Raw genomic sequence first — 17,299 nt, 5'->3', positions numbered from 1 at the left:
ACTGCCAGGCGAGCTTTCGCCTATCCAAGCCCCTGTCTCTAGGCTACTCCCCAAACAGCACTTCTAAGAACCTTTTGTATAAGATCAAGTGTAGTAGCGTTCTTATAAGTTTGGGATATGGCGGGTGAGGGGAATGTAAACAGATGCGCAAGAAGCGCTGAAATAATATCGGTAAATGCTAAAAGTTTGCCAGTATATTTTGTGGATTACACAGCAGGGTGGCAACAAAGTTAACAAGTTTGATGTGGAATCCATGAAAACAACCCAAAATTCTGCCTGACACAGCTCGTTTGATAAGGAGACCATGTATGGAGGCAGCTATATGGACGACTTTTGGAGGCAGCTATGGCGATGACGTGTGGAGGTAGCAATGGAGACAACGTGTGGAGCCAGCTAAAAAGACGACATGTGGAGGCTGCTATGGAGACAATTTAATTTGGATAGTGCCTGTATGTGGCAGTCCAAAAAAGTTTTCAAACCAGAGGAGCAGGTAGGTGGTCCTCCAGAAAAATTAAATAGATTGAGTGCCTGTATGTGGCACTCCCAAAAATTGCTTAAAACAGAGGACCGGGTAGGTGGCCCTCCAGAAAAATTAAATACATAGAGTACTATAGCTAGAGCCAGTTGGCCCTGGCAAAAAATAGCCAGTTTCCTCTGCTTTAGTGTACAAAGAGGAGGAGAAGGAGGACAATGAGGAGGAGGAGTGCATACATTATTCAGGTTCAGCTTCTTTCACCTGGTGGAGAATGAAAATGCGGAGAAATCCAGGCTTTATTCATCTTGATAAGCGTCAGCCTGTCAGTCGACAGGCGTGTACGCTTATCGGTGATGATGCCACCAGCTGCACTGAAAGCCCGCTCGGACAACACGCTAGCGGCAGGGCAGGCAAGAACCTCCAAGGCGTACAGCGCCAGTTCGTGCCACATGTCCAGCTTTGAAACCCAGTAGTTGTAGGGAGCTGTGTGATCATTTAGGACGATGGTATGGTCAGCTACGTACTCCCTCACCATCTTTCTGTAAAGATCAGCCCTACTCTGCCGAGACTGGGGACAGGTGACAGTGTCTTGCTGGGGTGACATAAAACTGGCAAAGGCCTTGTAAAGCGTACCCCTGCCAGTGCTGGAAAAGCTGCCTGCTCGCCTACTCTCCCTCGCTACTTGTCCCGCAGAAGTACGCCCTCTGCCGCTAGCGCTGTCAGAAGGGAAATACTGTTTCCCTTCTGACAGCAATAAGCTAGAATTTGCGATTATTTCAGGGCCTCTGCGCCACTGGCGGTGCGCAGAGGTCCTGATAAATATGCCCCAATGTTTGTATTTACATGATATTTATATTAAATGTATCTTCATATTGGTCAGAAGGCTAACAATTGCCTGGTAACCTGGAAAGTCCCAGAACAGAGAGTGTATGAAATATTTCTATGTCTGGGCTACTAGGTCTTAGATATTTTAGTATTTTTCACTATTGAGATTATCTTACCCTAGAGATGATTTTGTCTTTTGATAGCTGCTAATGCAGCGGAGCCCACCTGGCTCCATAGAAGATCTTCCCAGAAAAGCGTAGCATTGGTCCACACTGATGTACCTACAAGTTGACGGTGTTCATTATTGCTACAGCCACCCAAATCTACAGCCCTGCTACAGTTTTAAAGATCTCCAGTTCTTCACTTTGTGTGTCTCTGGTTGCTACCATCACAGGCCTCCCACGTAAAATCTGACAGGGAGATAGACACCTACAATTGGTTGCCCCAGTTGTATACCTTCTATACACGCAGCCTCCCCCTCTTCTTGTCTCTGACCTTCTAGTTCAAGCAGGTGTGGATGAGGCCAACTACAAAAACCCAAGCCACTCCGGGTTCAAGTTCCTGCTTCCATATGCTGACGGCCTTGGTAGGGATGTTGTAGGTACACTTTAGGGATTGAGGAGGTTTAAGCAGAGATGTGTTAGGGTAAATCCAAGTGATGCTCCATCACTTACTGTGATAGGAAAAACGCTTTAATGTAACAGTGGAGGTGAGTTACAGGAAAAATCGCCTTAACTGCCGCCTGTGACACCATTAGTAAAAAATACTGTAACTTTGTATGTATAAGTTCCTTTTTCTATACGGCTACTACATCCTAAATGTCTGGGCTCAAAGTGGTTATCCAACTGTTAGAAATATTTAACAGGTGGGCTGGGTTTTTAAAAAAATAAATAAACCTTTACTGACCTCGTCGGGCGCTCCCGATGTCCCACATCTCGATCCGTTGGAGCTGTGCCCCTGTTTGTGCTGTATCAGGCTCTGGTACAGGAGACAGGTGGGTGTGCCAGGCCACCGGGAAGCTCTCAGAGCAGAGCTTCCCTGCCCGAGGCTCCGGGGGACCACGGCACAGAACAGCGGGAGTGCCGCACAAAGTGAGTAATGGAGTTTTTTTTAAATCCCTCCCCAGCTCACCCATTAAATATTTCTTTTTTCCCCTTATTAGGCACAAATTTTAAAAAAGGCGCAATTCGTTGCGCAAATCGCACCATTGCCTTTCCTAAACATGATAAGGACTGGCGAGCTTAATATTGTTCAATTATTTGCACCCACATAGGCGCAATAGTATAATAAATCTGGTGCAAACATCTGTAAAGAGGTGCAATATAATGACAAATAGGCGAATTGAGGCATAACATAACAAAAAAGCGCAAAATAAGCACAAAACAGCCATTACGCAGCAAAAAGCAGCAGAAACACCTACGGAAGGAAAAGATAAATGACCCCCAATATTCTATAAATTGTATATTCAGATACATCCATATACAGACAGTCGGAGACCGTCTGTACATAAATGCATGTATATATACAAAAATCTAGACATGAACATGTCCAGTCCTTGTGAATACATTCCCAAGCGGTGGTGCTACTAAACATAGTCCCAATAGTGGGACAACCCCTTTAGAGGAAACTTACCCAAGAGTCAAGGGAAAAGTCACAGTAAAGCCCCTGCCTGAAAGTTACAGAATCATTTTTGTGATTTTTTACCCTGAGTAAATTGCCTATTATTTTTCAGGTCAATGCATTTGTGTCATTCGTCCTTCCAGTGACCTTGATTGGTGGACTGAACTGCATTACCGTGAGCCATCTCGAGTTGCTCCGTTCCCGTTCCTGTTTGATGCTGCACTCTTCCTGCAAGAGTAACAGAGCTTCCAGAGATGTTCATGAGTCCCAAAGGTCCATCTCTACTTCTGGTCTTGCGAAGATAAGTGTTGGAGGAACAAGTGGGAAGAAGAACCTGACAGTATCCAGTGAACCCAACCGCATCCAGGCTCTCCAGCACAGCATTTATATGCTCAGTTAAGAAATTCACTCCTTTTTTTGTTATGTTGATGTGTAATCTGTATTATCAATGTATAAATTATCAATATGTGAGAAATGTAAAAATCTACATCCTTTATGAAGTTTTCACCCAGTAAATCTCCCATCCATGAAGCAAAACTGTATAATAACTACTTCACATCTGTTTTATAATTAATGGAAAGTGTGTATTCATGCATATAATATATCACCTTTAGTACTTCTTACAAGGGGTGAAATAAGTCCTGAACACAAGTAAATATATTTCTAAAGGTTCTATTGACATGAAATTCTCACCAGATATCAGAAACAGCCCGTCCAATCCAGAAAGGTCAAGTAATACCCATAGATTTCCATAAATTAAGCTATGTGTGATAAGGATAAATGACACTGAAAAAATACTAAACACATGAGGAAAGAGAGATGCAAAAAGCCATGGAAAGTCATGACACACGCTGAAATCTATCAGTAATTAGAAAGCAATCCTGCCATTTAGTAAAAAATAATATCAGCTGATTCAGCTGCTGGCCTATAAATGTCTTTTTACCAAAATGCCTAACAAGAAACATCTCATGAGGGGTAAAACCAGTGAGCTGTCTCTACAAAAGATACTTATAGCATTGGTAGAAGATTACGGAACCAAGGACCAAATATGAAGAGCCACACAAAGACCTGGATCAGTGGGTACAAAAATAATAAGTAACGCTTTGTTACTTGTTAGCATGTTCATCACACAAGACTATATTGCTGAACAAAAACCAAGTTCAATTAGCATTTGCTCTATAGCAGGTAGACACACCTGTAAAATACTGGGAAAATATGGTCAGATACAGAGACCAAAATGTATCTCTAGCAAATGTACAGCAACCTCCCCTCACTAATGAAATATCCAGCAGCCTCCCCACATTTATAACATTTCCAGAAGACTCCCTCACTAAAAGAATATTCAGCAGCCTCCCCAAATTTATGAAATGCCCAGAAGACTCCCTTTAATATTGAAATATGCAGTAGCCTCCTTTTATTCATGAAATCTACAGCAGCCTCCCCTCACTAATGAAATAATTAGAAGCCTCGCCTCATTTATGAAGTGTCCAAAAGACTCCTTTTATTAATGAAATGTGCAACAGTTTCTTCTCACTAATTAAATATTCTGCAGCCTCCCCACACTTATGAAATGCCCAACCGCCTCCCCTCATCATGAAATGTACAGCAGCCTCCCCTTAATGATGAAATATGCAGCAGCCTCCTTGTCTTCAAGCTAGTCACTGTGGGTAGTTTTAAGTTGAGAAGAGGAATCTGAGATTCCTAAAATCTGCATAAAATTGCCTAACAATCCAGAAAGTTTCTTTAGAGATCCCTTGTGACATAGCAGGTTGACTTTAGTAAATAAATGTTTTCTTGTTTTTTTCACCATTTCTTTCATACATCTCCTGTGACCACCCCTAGCCGCCTACATGTTGGGCAATGTCAACATGAAATGTAGTGGTTGCTAGGCAATCTGAGGAATACACCAAGGAAGACTGACAAGAAGAGAAATAAACTTAGATTCTACAAAAAAATATATATCATTCTATTTATAGCCTGTGAAAGTGATGGCTGTTGTCAAGTTAGACTTATATAAAGATATAACTATGCTCCTCTTCGCCTAGGTACAATGACTTAGTTCCCTTCCCTAATCCTAATTAAGAACACCCCGTCCGGGGCAGTTGGATAGTTAGTGCCCACTTGTCCTACCTGGCCTTACCCCTGGACCTCTATTGAGGTCTTGACAAATCCCAAATTATCTTAAACATAAAATCAGTATTATTTATACATTTCTCTTGTCATTATATGACATGTTATTTATTTGCAGTCCCCTCTGAGCTGGTGGGTGGGACCTAGCTGCTGTCACTCACTGCTCTCCCTCCCCTCTCCATAAAGATGTAATTTGACACCTTAGTGAGACGTCCATTTATCTCAGTAGGAAGAAAAACAGATAAGGTGAAAGGATGATAAGGGACAACGTAGATGGGAAGTCCTTCCCGTTTTAGTGGGTTGGATCAATAGACTCAGTTTGCTTAAAATAGCCGGCTCTTCTGGCTCCTGAATGGCTCCCTATGTAATTACGTAGGGGATTGTTTCCATGAGCCAAACCACCCATTCCTACTCAACTTTTAACCAGATTTTTTTTCAGGTTATAAGGGCGTGGTCAATGTGTAAGGGGTGGGGTTACACAATTGGGGGAGTGGTTAAGTGACTCCATTCACCTGAAAGAGCCGACTGGTTCACGAATAACTTATTGCTGCTTATAACAAGTTTTACAAAATGCCTTATAGTCTGGTGCACCGACTACTACTGATTTATTGTTGAAAGTTTGCGCCCATTTAATGCCATCTTCTTAAAGACAACAGTCTGATCTTATGTGTGATTTGTGAAGGTGAAATCATTCAATATTAGCATAACGCTTATAGGAGAATTGTATATGACCGCATGTATATTATTCCTATAATGAGTATATTATATGCAGTGCGAACAGACGCCACATCCGCAGGAGACAACACTGTGACTTAATGCAGAGGTGTGAATAGATGCATGAATGAGGCATAAATGATAGGGCATCTCACGTGTAAAAAATGTACAAAGAGGTTTTTATTCCTAATGCCCAATACAGGCAGTCCCCGGGTTACATACAAGATAGGTTCTGTAGGTTTGTTCTTAAGTTGAGTTTGTATGTAAGTCGGAACCATATACTTTATTATTGTAACCCCAGTCTCTGTGACAACTGGATTTTAAAAATGTTGGATTGTCATAAGAACCAGGATTAACAATATATATTAATTACAGGCACCAAGGATAACTGTTATAGCTGTTTATTGTAACCTAGGGCAAAAGTACAGTAATTTACCAATTACCAGAGGTCCGTTTGTAACTAGGGGTCGTATGTAAGTCAGGTGTTCTTAAGTAGGGGACAGCCTGTATTAGCTTTTAAAAACTAAAAATTGCCAACAGACTTACTTTTCCCAGGTGTAATTGTGGGTTGGGTGTGTCCATAAATGATTGTATATATTTTTGGAGTATATTTTTCAGTAATCTTTTACATTCCGCCTTTTCCCCGCCCTTGTCACACCTATCTTTTAGAAATGGATGAGGACAGTGAAAAAACTCCTTATGAACTTTTTTCTTAATAATAGATTCAAAATCTGAAAATAGATAGATGCAATATTTTTCTAAAAACTTCCAATGTTACTAAATTTGAGCACCTAATGTAGAGCATTCAATAGTTAAAAACTTTGTAGGCAACAAGAAAAATCCACATTTTCAGAGGGGAGGAGACTTAAAGGGGTATTCCGGGAATATAAACGTCTGATACAAAAAGCCATAATGATATAAATAAATGAATGTAACAAAACTCAATGTCATTAGTAACAAAATGGAGCTGAAATAGTTTGATTTTAGGTTGGCCTCTCTAAAGTTATCCCTAAGATGGCCGCTACTGGAAAGTACAAGTCCCATGATCCTTTAGTTCTCAGTAACTTCTCCTACCTCTTATGCTCAACTCCCAGTGATGATTTCACAGGTTTTCTAGCTCTGTTACCATAGTAATGATGTGTAGCTGCCATCACCAAAATACTGGCCATACTGGATGCAGTGCAACCAACCGACTACAGCCAAACATAGTTGTGATCACATGACCTGCCCAGGCAGATGCAAGACATGTGATGTGGACATGTGACCAGTGGCTGTCTTCTATCCTGTGTATGCTCTGCAATGGACCGTGTGGAGGAAATTAACGGACTGACTAAAGGGCCAGTAGCATTTTAATTCTTCATTACATTGTATGTCACCAGCATTTATCTGCTAAGGGGAGCAAAATTTTAAATAACAACTAATTACATATTAGCTTATATTTTAGGACCAATTTGTATATGAATTATGCTGATTACTGGAATACCCATTTAAGTTACTAATCTCTCTGATGATTAAGAGGCGAAGACTAACATTACCCCAGGTCCCAAAGTGTGAGAGGTGGGGACTCACATTACACCGCCCCCCCCCCCCCCCCCCGATGTGTGAGGGGCGGGGACTCACATTACACCAGCCCCCGATGTCTTAGAGGCGGGGACTCACATTACACCAGCCCCCGATGTCTGAGAGGCGAAGACTCACATTACCCCAGGTCCCAAAGTGTGAGAGGTGGGGACTCACATTACACCCGCCCCCCCCGATGTGTGAGGGGCGGGGACTCACATTACACCAGCCCCCGATGTGTGAGAGACGGGGATCCACATTACCCCAGCCCCCGATGTGTGAGGGGCGGGGACTCACATTACACCAGCCCCCAATGTCTGAGAGGCGGGGACTCACATTACACCAGCCCCCGATGTGTGAGAGGCAGGGACTCACATTACACCAGCCCCCGATGTGTGAGAGACGGGGACCCACATTACCCCAGCCCCCGATGTGTGAGGGGCGGGGACTCACATTACACCCACCCCCCCCGATGTGTGAGAGGCAGGGACTCACATTACACCAGCCCCCGATGTGTGAGAGGCAGGGACTCACATTACACCAGCCCCCGATGTCTGAGAGGCGGGGACTCACATTACACCAGCCCCCGATGTGTGAGAGGCAGGGACTCACATTACACCAGCCCCCGATGTGTGAGAGACGGGGATCCACATTACCCCAGCCCCCGATGTGTGAGGGGCGGGGACTCACATTACACCAGCCCCCAATGTCTGAGAGGCGGGGACTCACATTACACCAGCCCCCGATGTGTGAGAGGCAGGGACTCACATTACACCAGCCCCCGATGTGTGAGAGACGGGGACCCACATTACCCCAGCCCCCGATGTGTGAGGGGCGGGGACTCACATTACACCCACCCCCCCCGATGTGTGAGAGGCAGGGACTCACATTACACCAGCCCCCGATGTGTGAGGGGCGGGGACTCACATTACACCAGCCCCCAATGTCTGAGAGGTGGGGACTCACATTACACCAGCCCCCGATGTGTGAGAGGCAGGGACTCACATTACACCAGCCCCCGATGTGTGAGAGACGGGGACCCACATTACCCCAGCCCCCGATGTGTGAGGGGCGGGGACTCACATTACCCCAGCCCCCGATGTGTGAGGGGCGGGGACTCACATTACACCAGCCCCCAATGTCTGAGAGGCGGGGACTCACACTACCCCAGCCCCCAATGTGTGAGAGGCGGAGACTCACATTACACCAGCCCCCGATGTGTGAGAGGCAGGGACTCACATTACACCCACCCCCAATATGTGAGAGGCGGGGACTCACATTACACCAGCCCCCGATGTTTGAGAGGCGGAGACTCACATTACACCAGCCCCCGATGTGTGAGAGGTGGGGACTTACATTACACCAGCCCCCGATGTTTGAGAGGTGGGGACTTACATTACACCAGCCCCCAATGTGTGAGAGGCGGGGACTCACATTACACCAGCCCCCGATGTGTGAGAGGAGGGGACTCACATTACACCAGCCCCCGATGTGTGAGGGGCGGGGACTCACATTACACCAGCCCCCAAAGTGTGAGAGGCAGGGACTCACATTACACCCACCCCCAATGTGTGAGAGGCGGGGACTCACTTTACACCAGCCCCCGATGTGTGAGAGGCGGAGACTCACATTACACCAGCCCCCGATGTGTGAGAGGTGGGGACTTACATTACACCAACCCAGGGTCGGACTGGGGTGCCTGGGGCCCACCAGAGGAATTGATTCTGGGGGCCCACCATACCGCTGCCTAGAAATATTCCAGGACTTCACAGCGGCTGCATCGTGCTTAGCACTACCTTACCAATAAGAATAACGAACTAGGTACTGACATTATAGAAATAGTCTACATAGTTAACAATTACAGTTACCAGACTCAGAAGTGGGATTCTTCTCCTTTGGGTACTGAACTGCAGGACGACTTCTCCCTTTTTTTTCTTAACAATAGAGAATTTTCCACCAGATACCTTCATCTGTGTGTGGCACATCTCCACACTGTGGAACTAAAAGTATCACCGTCACTACAGCATAATGTCAACAATGTCCTACTCTGTGCTCCTAAATAATAATTACCACTCAGAACACAACTGACCCCACTGTGCTCCCCAAAAATATCAAATATACCCCCATAACACAAACCATACTGCCCCCTCTCCATAAATCAAATATTACAATGCGCTCCTCAGTATATTACAATACACACCCCTAAGTAAATAATATGATACACCTAATAAATTAAATTGGACATAATTCCCTTTAATTACATAATATATCATTTCCAAATAATCATTTCATCTATACAGTCTTACGGTGCTCCTACTTAGTATGTTTTAAATAATGCTCTCCTTAGTTATTCTTCTTCTGTTTAGTGCTCCTCTTAGCACATATTTTATATAAAAGTCCTAATAAATACTCCTATCCTGTATATATGGGCATAGCACAGTATTACTACTCCTATCCTGTATATATGGGCACAGCACAGTACTACTACTCCTATCCTGTATATATGGGCACAGCACAGTACTACTACTCCTATCCTGTATATATGGGCACAGCACAGTACTACTACTCCTATCCTGTATGTATGGGCACAGCACAGTACTACTACTCCTATCCTGTGTATATGGGCACAGCACAGTACTACTGCTCCTATCCTGTATATATGGGCACAGCACAGTACTACTACTCCTATCCTGTATATATGGGTACAGCACAGTACTACTACTCCTATCCTGTATATATGGGCACAGCACAGTACTACTACTCCTATCCTGTATATATGGGCACATCACAGTATTACTACTCCTATCCTGTATATATGGGCACAGCACAGTACTACTACTCCTATCCTGTATATATGAGCACAGCACAGTACTACTACTCCTATCCTGTATATATGAGCACAGTACAGTACTACTACTCCTATCCTGTATATATAGGCACAGCACAGTACTACTACTCCTATCCTGTATATATGGACACAGCACAGTACAACTACTCCTATCCTGTATATATGGGCACATCACAGTACAACTACTCCTATCCTGTATATATGAGCACATCACAGTATTACTGCTCCTATCCTGTATATATGGGCACAGCACAGTACTACTACTCCTATCCTGTATATATGGGTATAGCACAGTACTACTACTCCTATCCTGTATATATAGGTACAGCACAGTACTACTACTCCTATCCTGTATATATGGGTACAGCACAGTACTACTACTCCTATCCTGTATATATGGGTACAGCACAGTACTACTACTCCTATCCTGTATATATGGGCACAGCACAGTACTACTACTCCTATCCTGTATATATGGGCACAGCACAGTACTACTACTCCTATCCTGTATATATGGGTACAGCAAAGTACTACTACTCCTATCCTGTATATATAGGTACAGCACAGTACTACTTCTCCTATCCTGTATATATGGGTACAGCACAGTACTACTACTCCTATCCTGTATATATGGGTACAGCACAATACTACTACTCCTATCCTGTATATATGGACACAGCACAGTACTACTACTCCTATCCTGTATATATGAGCACAGCACAGTACTACTACTCCTATCCTGTATATATGGGTACAGCACAGTACTACTACTCCTATCCTGTATATATGGGCACAGCACAGTACTACTACTCCTATCCTGTATATATGGGCACAGCACAGTACTACTACTCCTATCCTGTATATATGGACACAGCACAGTACTACTACTCCTCTCCTGTATATATGAGCACAGCACAGTACTACTACTCATGTATTGTATATATGGACACAGCACAGTACTACTACTCCTATCCTGTATATATGGAGACAGCACAGTACTACTACTCCTAGCCTGTATATATGGACACAGCACAGTACTACTACTCCTATCCTTTATATATGGGCACAGCACAGTACTACTACTCCTAGCCAGTATATATGGACACAACACAGTACTACTACTCCTAGCCTGTATATATGGGCACAGCACAGTACTACTACTCCTAGCCAGTATATATGGACACAGCACAGTACTACTACTCCTAGCCTGTATATATGGACACAGCATAGTACTACTACTCCTATCCTGTATATGTATATGTGCAATATTTCCTGCCCCCCCCCTTATTACATATTGTGCCCCCTTTCTATACTGTATATTTTCCCTAGTTACCCCTGTATACAGTCTTCCAGTGACCCCTTGGATTCCCTTATTATAAGTTTTCCCTTACCACTGTGACCCCCTATGATATATTAAATCTAGAAGAGGAAAAATAATAAAATTCACTTACCTGTTGCAGAGCTCACGCGTCCACGTCGGCCGGTGACAGAAGAACTCTGAAGAACAAGGCGCACAGCAGCGCGGCAGCGTGAGTGCATCATCACGCTGCCGCGCATCAGGGGTCACAGTGCGACGCGTGCCGAGGCGAAAACGGCCGCGTCTCACATTCACTGCAACGGCCGCTTAATACATCAAAGATGGTACTCGAGTGGCCGCATACGGCCGCATCGAGTACCAGAGCTATCACACACCGGCAGGGGCCTCCATCCCAATCTGAGGGGAGATATCGGGGGTCCACCGTGGGCCAGTGCAGCCTTGCTGCCGTAGTGGAGGTATCGGGGGCCCACCGGAGGATTCTCCGGTCCTCCGGTGGGCCAGTCCGACACTGCACCAGCCCCCGATGTTTGAGAGGTGGGGACTTACATTACACCAGACCCCAATGTGTGAGAGGCGGGGACTCACATTACACCCACCCCCAATGTGTGAAAGGCGGGGACTCACATTACCCCAGCCCCCGATGTGTGAGAGGCGGGGACTCACATTACACCAGCCCCCGATGTTTGAGAGGTGGGGACTTACATTACACCAGCCCCCAAAGTGTGAGAGGCGGGGACTCACATTACACCAGCCCCCGATGTGTGAGAGGCGGGGACTCACATTACACCAGCCCCCGATGTTTGAGAGGTGGGGACTTACATTACACCAGCCCCCAAAGTGTGAGAGGCGGGGACTCACATTACACCAGCCCCCGATGTGTGAGAGGCGGGGACTCACATTACACCAGCCCCCGATGTTTGAGAGGTGGGGACTTACATTACACCAGCCCCCAAAGTGTGAGAGGCGGGGACTCACATTACACCAGCCCCCGATGTTTGAGAGGTGGGGACTTACATTACACCAGCCCCCAAAGAAAACAGTAAAACTACTACTTCCATGTTGTTGTTCCTGGGTTACGCTGAATGTAGTTTCTACATAAAAAATGTGATTCTTCCCAACTTCAGTATCATTGAATTTTCCCCAAAATTAGCTAAATATAAAGATCAAATTTATTGTCGCACAGGACTATTTCCACCACTTCATTATTCTGGTGTAAACATAGACCTGCTCCTAGTGCAGCACCGTGCAAAGCCACATTCATGATTGAAAAGCATAGTCACTCCAGTCCCCTGCTGGTCTTTGTGCTGGGACTTTTTATGGATTTTGCGACATTTTGAAAACAAAAATCCCAGACAGCAAGTAGGGCACAAAAACATTTATTAAATAGTCAAACCCACTTTAAGGAATCTGAGGGGCAGCGGAGCGACGTAGAACTGTCCCAATGAGCCGCCCAATGATAAATAACCCCCCCCCCCATGTTTCCAGGTGCTATGAACTGAAGATAGGGGCATCAGAAGTGAAATTTCTCTTCCATCCTCTAAAAGTGACTCATCTCAGCTATTCAACAAAATGGGGGTCATTTACTATTGCTTTTTTTCGTCAGGTTTCCTGATTTTTTTTCGATTTGCGCCGAATTGCCCCGGGTTTTTGGCGCAAGCGATCGGATTGTGGTGCTTTGGCGCCAGCATGCATGCAACGGAAATCGGGGGCCGTGGTCGTCGGAAATCCCGATGGATTCGGAAAAATTGTGGTATTTAAAAAACAAAAGGGTCGCTTGACACTCACTTACCTGCCCCAAGAAATAGAAGGTGAACTGTGGTGAACTCCAGCGGACCTCGGCGCAGCAGCGACACCTAGTGGATATCGGCGCACGGACCTTAGTGAATCCCGGACGGACCCGAATCACCGTTGGATCGCGACTCGACCGGGTAAGTAAATCTGCCCCAATATGTTTTATTGGTATACAGGTGATATGTACCATAGAAGGGAAAATTCTAGAAGGACATTTCATACTCTACCTGAGAAAGTTGGGGGTACAATCTGGTTATAGGTTACTGTTAAAGACAATCTATTATCAAAATCTATCATGATAATCCAGGGACACTTACTGATAGATCCAGGCACCGTGACTGTGGTAATCCTCTTATATGTCTTATCCATGGCCTCCTTCCTTCTAAAATTAACTTTTAAAATTATGCTAATGAGCCCCCCTGTGCTGTAGCTTCACAGTAGTGTAGATTTGTACCGTGTTAGCGACGGAGAGCATAAGAAGATAACTGAGTATATTTGATGGTGAGCTAGTTCTCTTCGTCAGACATGATGTTCTGTAGCTTCACAGGCTGTTATACTGTGCAGAAGCACAGAAGCTCCCTCTGTGTACTGAAACTTCCCCTGCTGCACTGAGATGTAATCAGGCAGAGGAAGGGGAAATTGCTTAGGGTGCAGGGGGAGGGAGAGACAGCTGCAGCAAGGTGGGACTCTGGCCCATTACAATAATTATAAAAGTTGATTTTAGAAGGAAGGAGGTCATGGATAACAAATACTGTTACCAGTCACGGTGCCTGGATCTATGAGTGTCCTTGGTTTATCATGATGGATTTTGATAGTAGATTTCCTTTAAAGACCCAACAATATTAAAAATGTTTTGTGTTACCAGAACTATTGTCAATTATCCTCCCTACGTAAAATGGAAGTGACGCTCCTCAAGGTCACTACAAGGATACAGAGCGGTCGCTTTCATCTGTGATATTGAATTCCCAGTTGATCGATGATGTTTTTGTTCATCAGATTCCTGACAATCGTTCCAGCAGAGATCAATAGACTATATTACAAACCGTATCCATTGTCTCCAACATTCCCCGATACTATAGACTTTGTGCATTGGAGGACAGACCGGCTCTCAGCTCTTAACCTTCACTGGAAAAAGTTTGCCTGGAATTATTTTGGTTGTCATGGGCAACACCATTGTCTTGCTTATCTTTTATAGATGACGTCAAATACATTGTATTCCTGAGTTTAAAAAAAAAGAAGCATGAAAAGCTTTACGAGAAATCCAGTGTCTCATACAGGGGGAGAGAAGGATCAGAAGCCGTAGACTAGATATACCATAGATATGAAACATGTGGTAATGATAATACAGTCCTTGGATCAGCCGGGCCAAATAATAATATACCGTATATATTTGAGTATAAGCCGACCCGAGTATAAGCCGAGATCCCTAATTTTACCACAAAAAAAAAAATGGGAAAACCTTGACTCGAGTATAAACCGAGGGTGGGAAATGCATGGTCACAGCCCCCCAGTAGTAATAACCAGCAAGCCCCCAGTAGTATATAGCCAGCAGCTCCCCAGTAGTATATAGCCAGCAGCCCCCTGTAGTGTATAGCCGCCAGCCCCCAGTAGTATATAGCCAGCCAGCCCCTGCCCCAGTATAGTCTACCAGCCCCTGCCACATTATTTAGCCTGCCAGCCCCTGCCCCAATATATAGCCTGCCAGCCCCTGCCCCAATATATACCCTGCCAGCCCCCTGCACCAATATATAGCCTGCCAGCCCCTGCCCCAATATATACCCTGCCAGCCCCCTGCCCCAATATATAGCCTGCCAGCCCCTGCCCCAATATATACCCTGCCAGCCCCCTGCCCCAATATATAGCCTGCCAGCCCCCTGCCCCAATATATACCCTGCCAGCCCCCTGCACCAATATATAGCCTGCCAGCCCCTGCCCCAATATATACCCTGCCAGCCCCCTGCCCCAATATATAGCCTGCCAGCCCCTGCCCCAATATATACCCTGCCAGCCCCCTGCCCCAATATATAGCCTGCCAGCCCCTGCCCCAATATATAGCCTGCCAGCCCCCTGCCCCAATATATAGCCTGCCAGCCTCTGCCCGAGTATGTAGCCTGCAACCCCTTTGCCCCGTTATGGAGCCGGACCCCCGCGCCATTATGAATGGACCCCCGGACAGTTGATTAAAAAAAATAAAAAATCTAAACTCACCTTTCCGGCGCCCCGCAGGTCTTCTTTGCGATCCATCGGTCAGCAGCAGGTATGTGCAGTGCACAGCTCTGACATCAGCCGCTGACATCACAGTGTGTTCCGGCTGCCGGCACTCACAATACTAACACGAGGGCCGCGAGGGCCACCAGAAAGGCGAGTTTAGATTTTTTTTTTTTGGTTGTTTTTTTTTTACAGTGAAGATGATTACATTCCTTGTGTTTTACAATGGGAATGTGACTACTGTGAAGACTCCATGACCTGTGCATTCAATCACTGTCCTATATGTTGGCCTGGCAGGAGAGATGGCAGCCAGGGGCGTAACTTGAGGGGGTACAGAGGTTGCAGTCGCACCCGGGCCCAAGAGCTTTAGGGGGCCCTTATGGTGTCACTTTCCTATATGAGAAGACTATTACTATAAACCATACATTATAGTCGGGGGCCTGGCACAGACTTTGCACTGGGGCCCATCAGCTTCTAGTTACGCCACTGATGGCAGCACTAGACCAGGAGCTGTGGGGGAGATTAGTATTGGTTCTTTTTTTAGTACCCGATGCTGAGCCATTTTAGACATACTTTTTTGCCAGGCCGCCCCTTTAAATGAAAAAAGATAATCGTTCTTGAATGGACCTTGGAGCTGGTTCTTTATACGGTACTGATGCAAACGGCACCGCAATAGAGAACATTGCCGAAATCTGGATAATAATTTTCTCCATGTTAAAGACCAATTTCTGGACGGGAGCACCACAGGGGTCACAGGTCATCTGTTATACCTGTAGCTAATAACTTATCTGAATTGTGATAGTCCGGTCCAGATAAAGTTTTCTCTTGTACTTGGGGGGGTTCGTCAGAGCTTCTACGCCAGTTTTCTGTCTTGAAATAATCCCAATTCAGTGCGCACCAAAAGGAATTGTGATTATTTTTCCCCTAACGCCACCTCAACCCTAACCCTAACGTCACTTGTAATGCTTGTAATGAGCAGAGAAAGCTGACAACACTGCCGTAAAGTTCACATGTTTATCTGGTATCAGGTTTATTAACAGAACAGGTTTTTCCCCCTGTGAATCATTGTTTTTTTTATATATGTATCTACACACCTATATCCATAGAGATACAGGCAGTCCCCAGGTTACATACAAGATAGGGTCTGTAGGTTTGTTCTTAAGTTGAATTTCTATGTAAGTCGGAACTGTATATTTTATAATTGTAGCTCCTGACAAATTTTTTTTTTTGGTCTGTGTGACAATTGGATTTGAAAAATGTTGGGTTGTCATAAGAACCGGGATTAACAATAAATATTAACCTCCGATCCCTTTAATAACTGTTACAGCTGTTTATTGTAGCTTTGGACTAAAGTACCGGTGTTCCCTACTTAAGAACACTCAACTTACAGACGACCCCTTGTTACAAACGGACCTCTGGATATTGGTAATTTATTGTACTTTATTCCTAGGCTACAATGATCAGCTGTAACAGTTATCACAGGTGTCTGTAATGAAGCTTTAGTGTTAATCCTGATTCTTATGACAACCCAACATTTTTATAATCCAATTGTCACAAAGACCAAAAAAGTTCTGTCTGGGATTACAATGATAAAATATACAGTTCCGACTTACAAATTCAACTTAAGAACAAACCTACAGACCCTATCTTGTATGTAACCCGGGGACTACCTGTACAGTAAATTACCAATATCTAGAGGTCCGTTTGTAACTAGGGGTCATCTGTAAGTCGGGTGTTCTTTATTATACATTCGACTTTTTTATAGCAATTAACCCAAATCTTCTTTAATCTGGTAGCAGATGTACACGGC

The 17,299-nt window shown here is 44.9% G+C and overlaps 1 protein-coding gene across 1 annotated transcript in view; it reads left to right on the top strand.

Annotated features, from left to right (window-relative positions):
- NTSR2 (neurotensin receptor 2) overlaps positions 1-17,299 on the top strand; it is a 33,939-nt gene that overhangs the window by 6,327 nt on the left and 10,313 nt on the right. Inside the window, exon 2 of the mRNA XM_072143595.1 lies at positions 3,033-3,315. Within this exon, the coding sequence (XP_071999696.1) occupies positions 3,033-3,315 (283 nt within the window). The remainder of the gene's footprint in view (positions 1-3,032; positions 3,316-17,299) is intronic.

This window comes from Engystomops pustulosus, chromosome 3 (assembly GCF_040894005.1).
Source record: "Engystomops pustulosus chromosome 3, aEngPut4.maternal, whole genome shotgun sequence".
NCBI classification, from domain to species: Eukaryota; Metazoa; Chordata; class Amphibia; order Anura; family Leptodactylidae; genus Engystomops; species Engystomops pustulosus.
The sequence above is the reverse complement of the archived record's forward strand: the minus strand, read 5'-3'. Positions and strand labels throughout refer to the sequence as shown.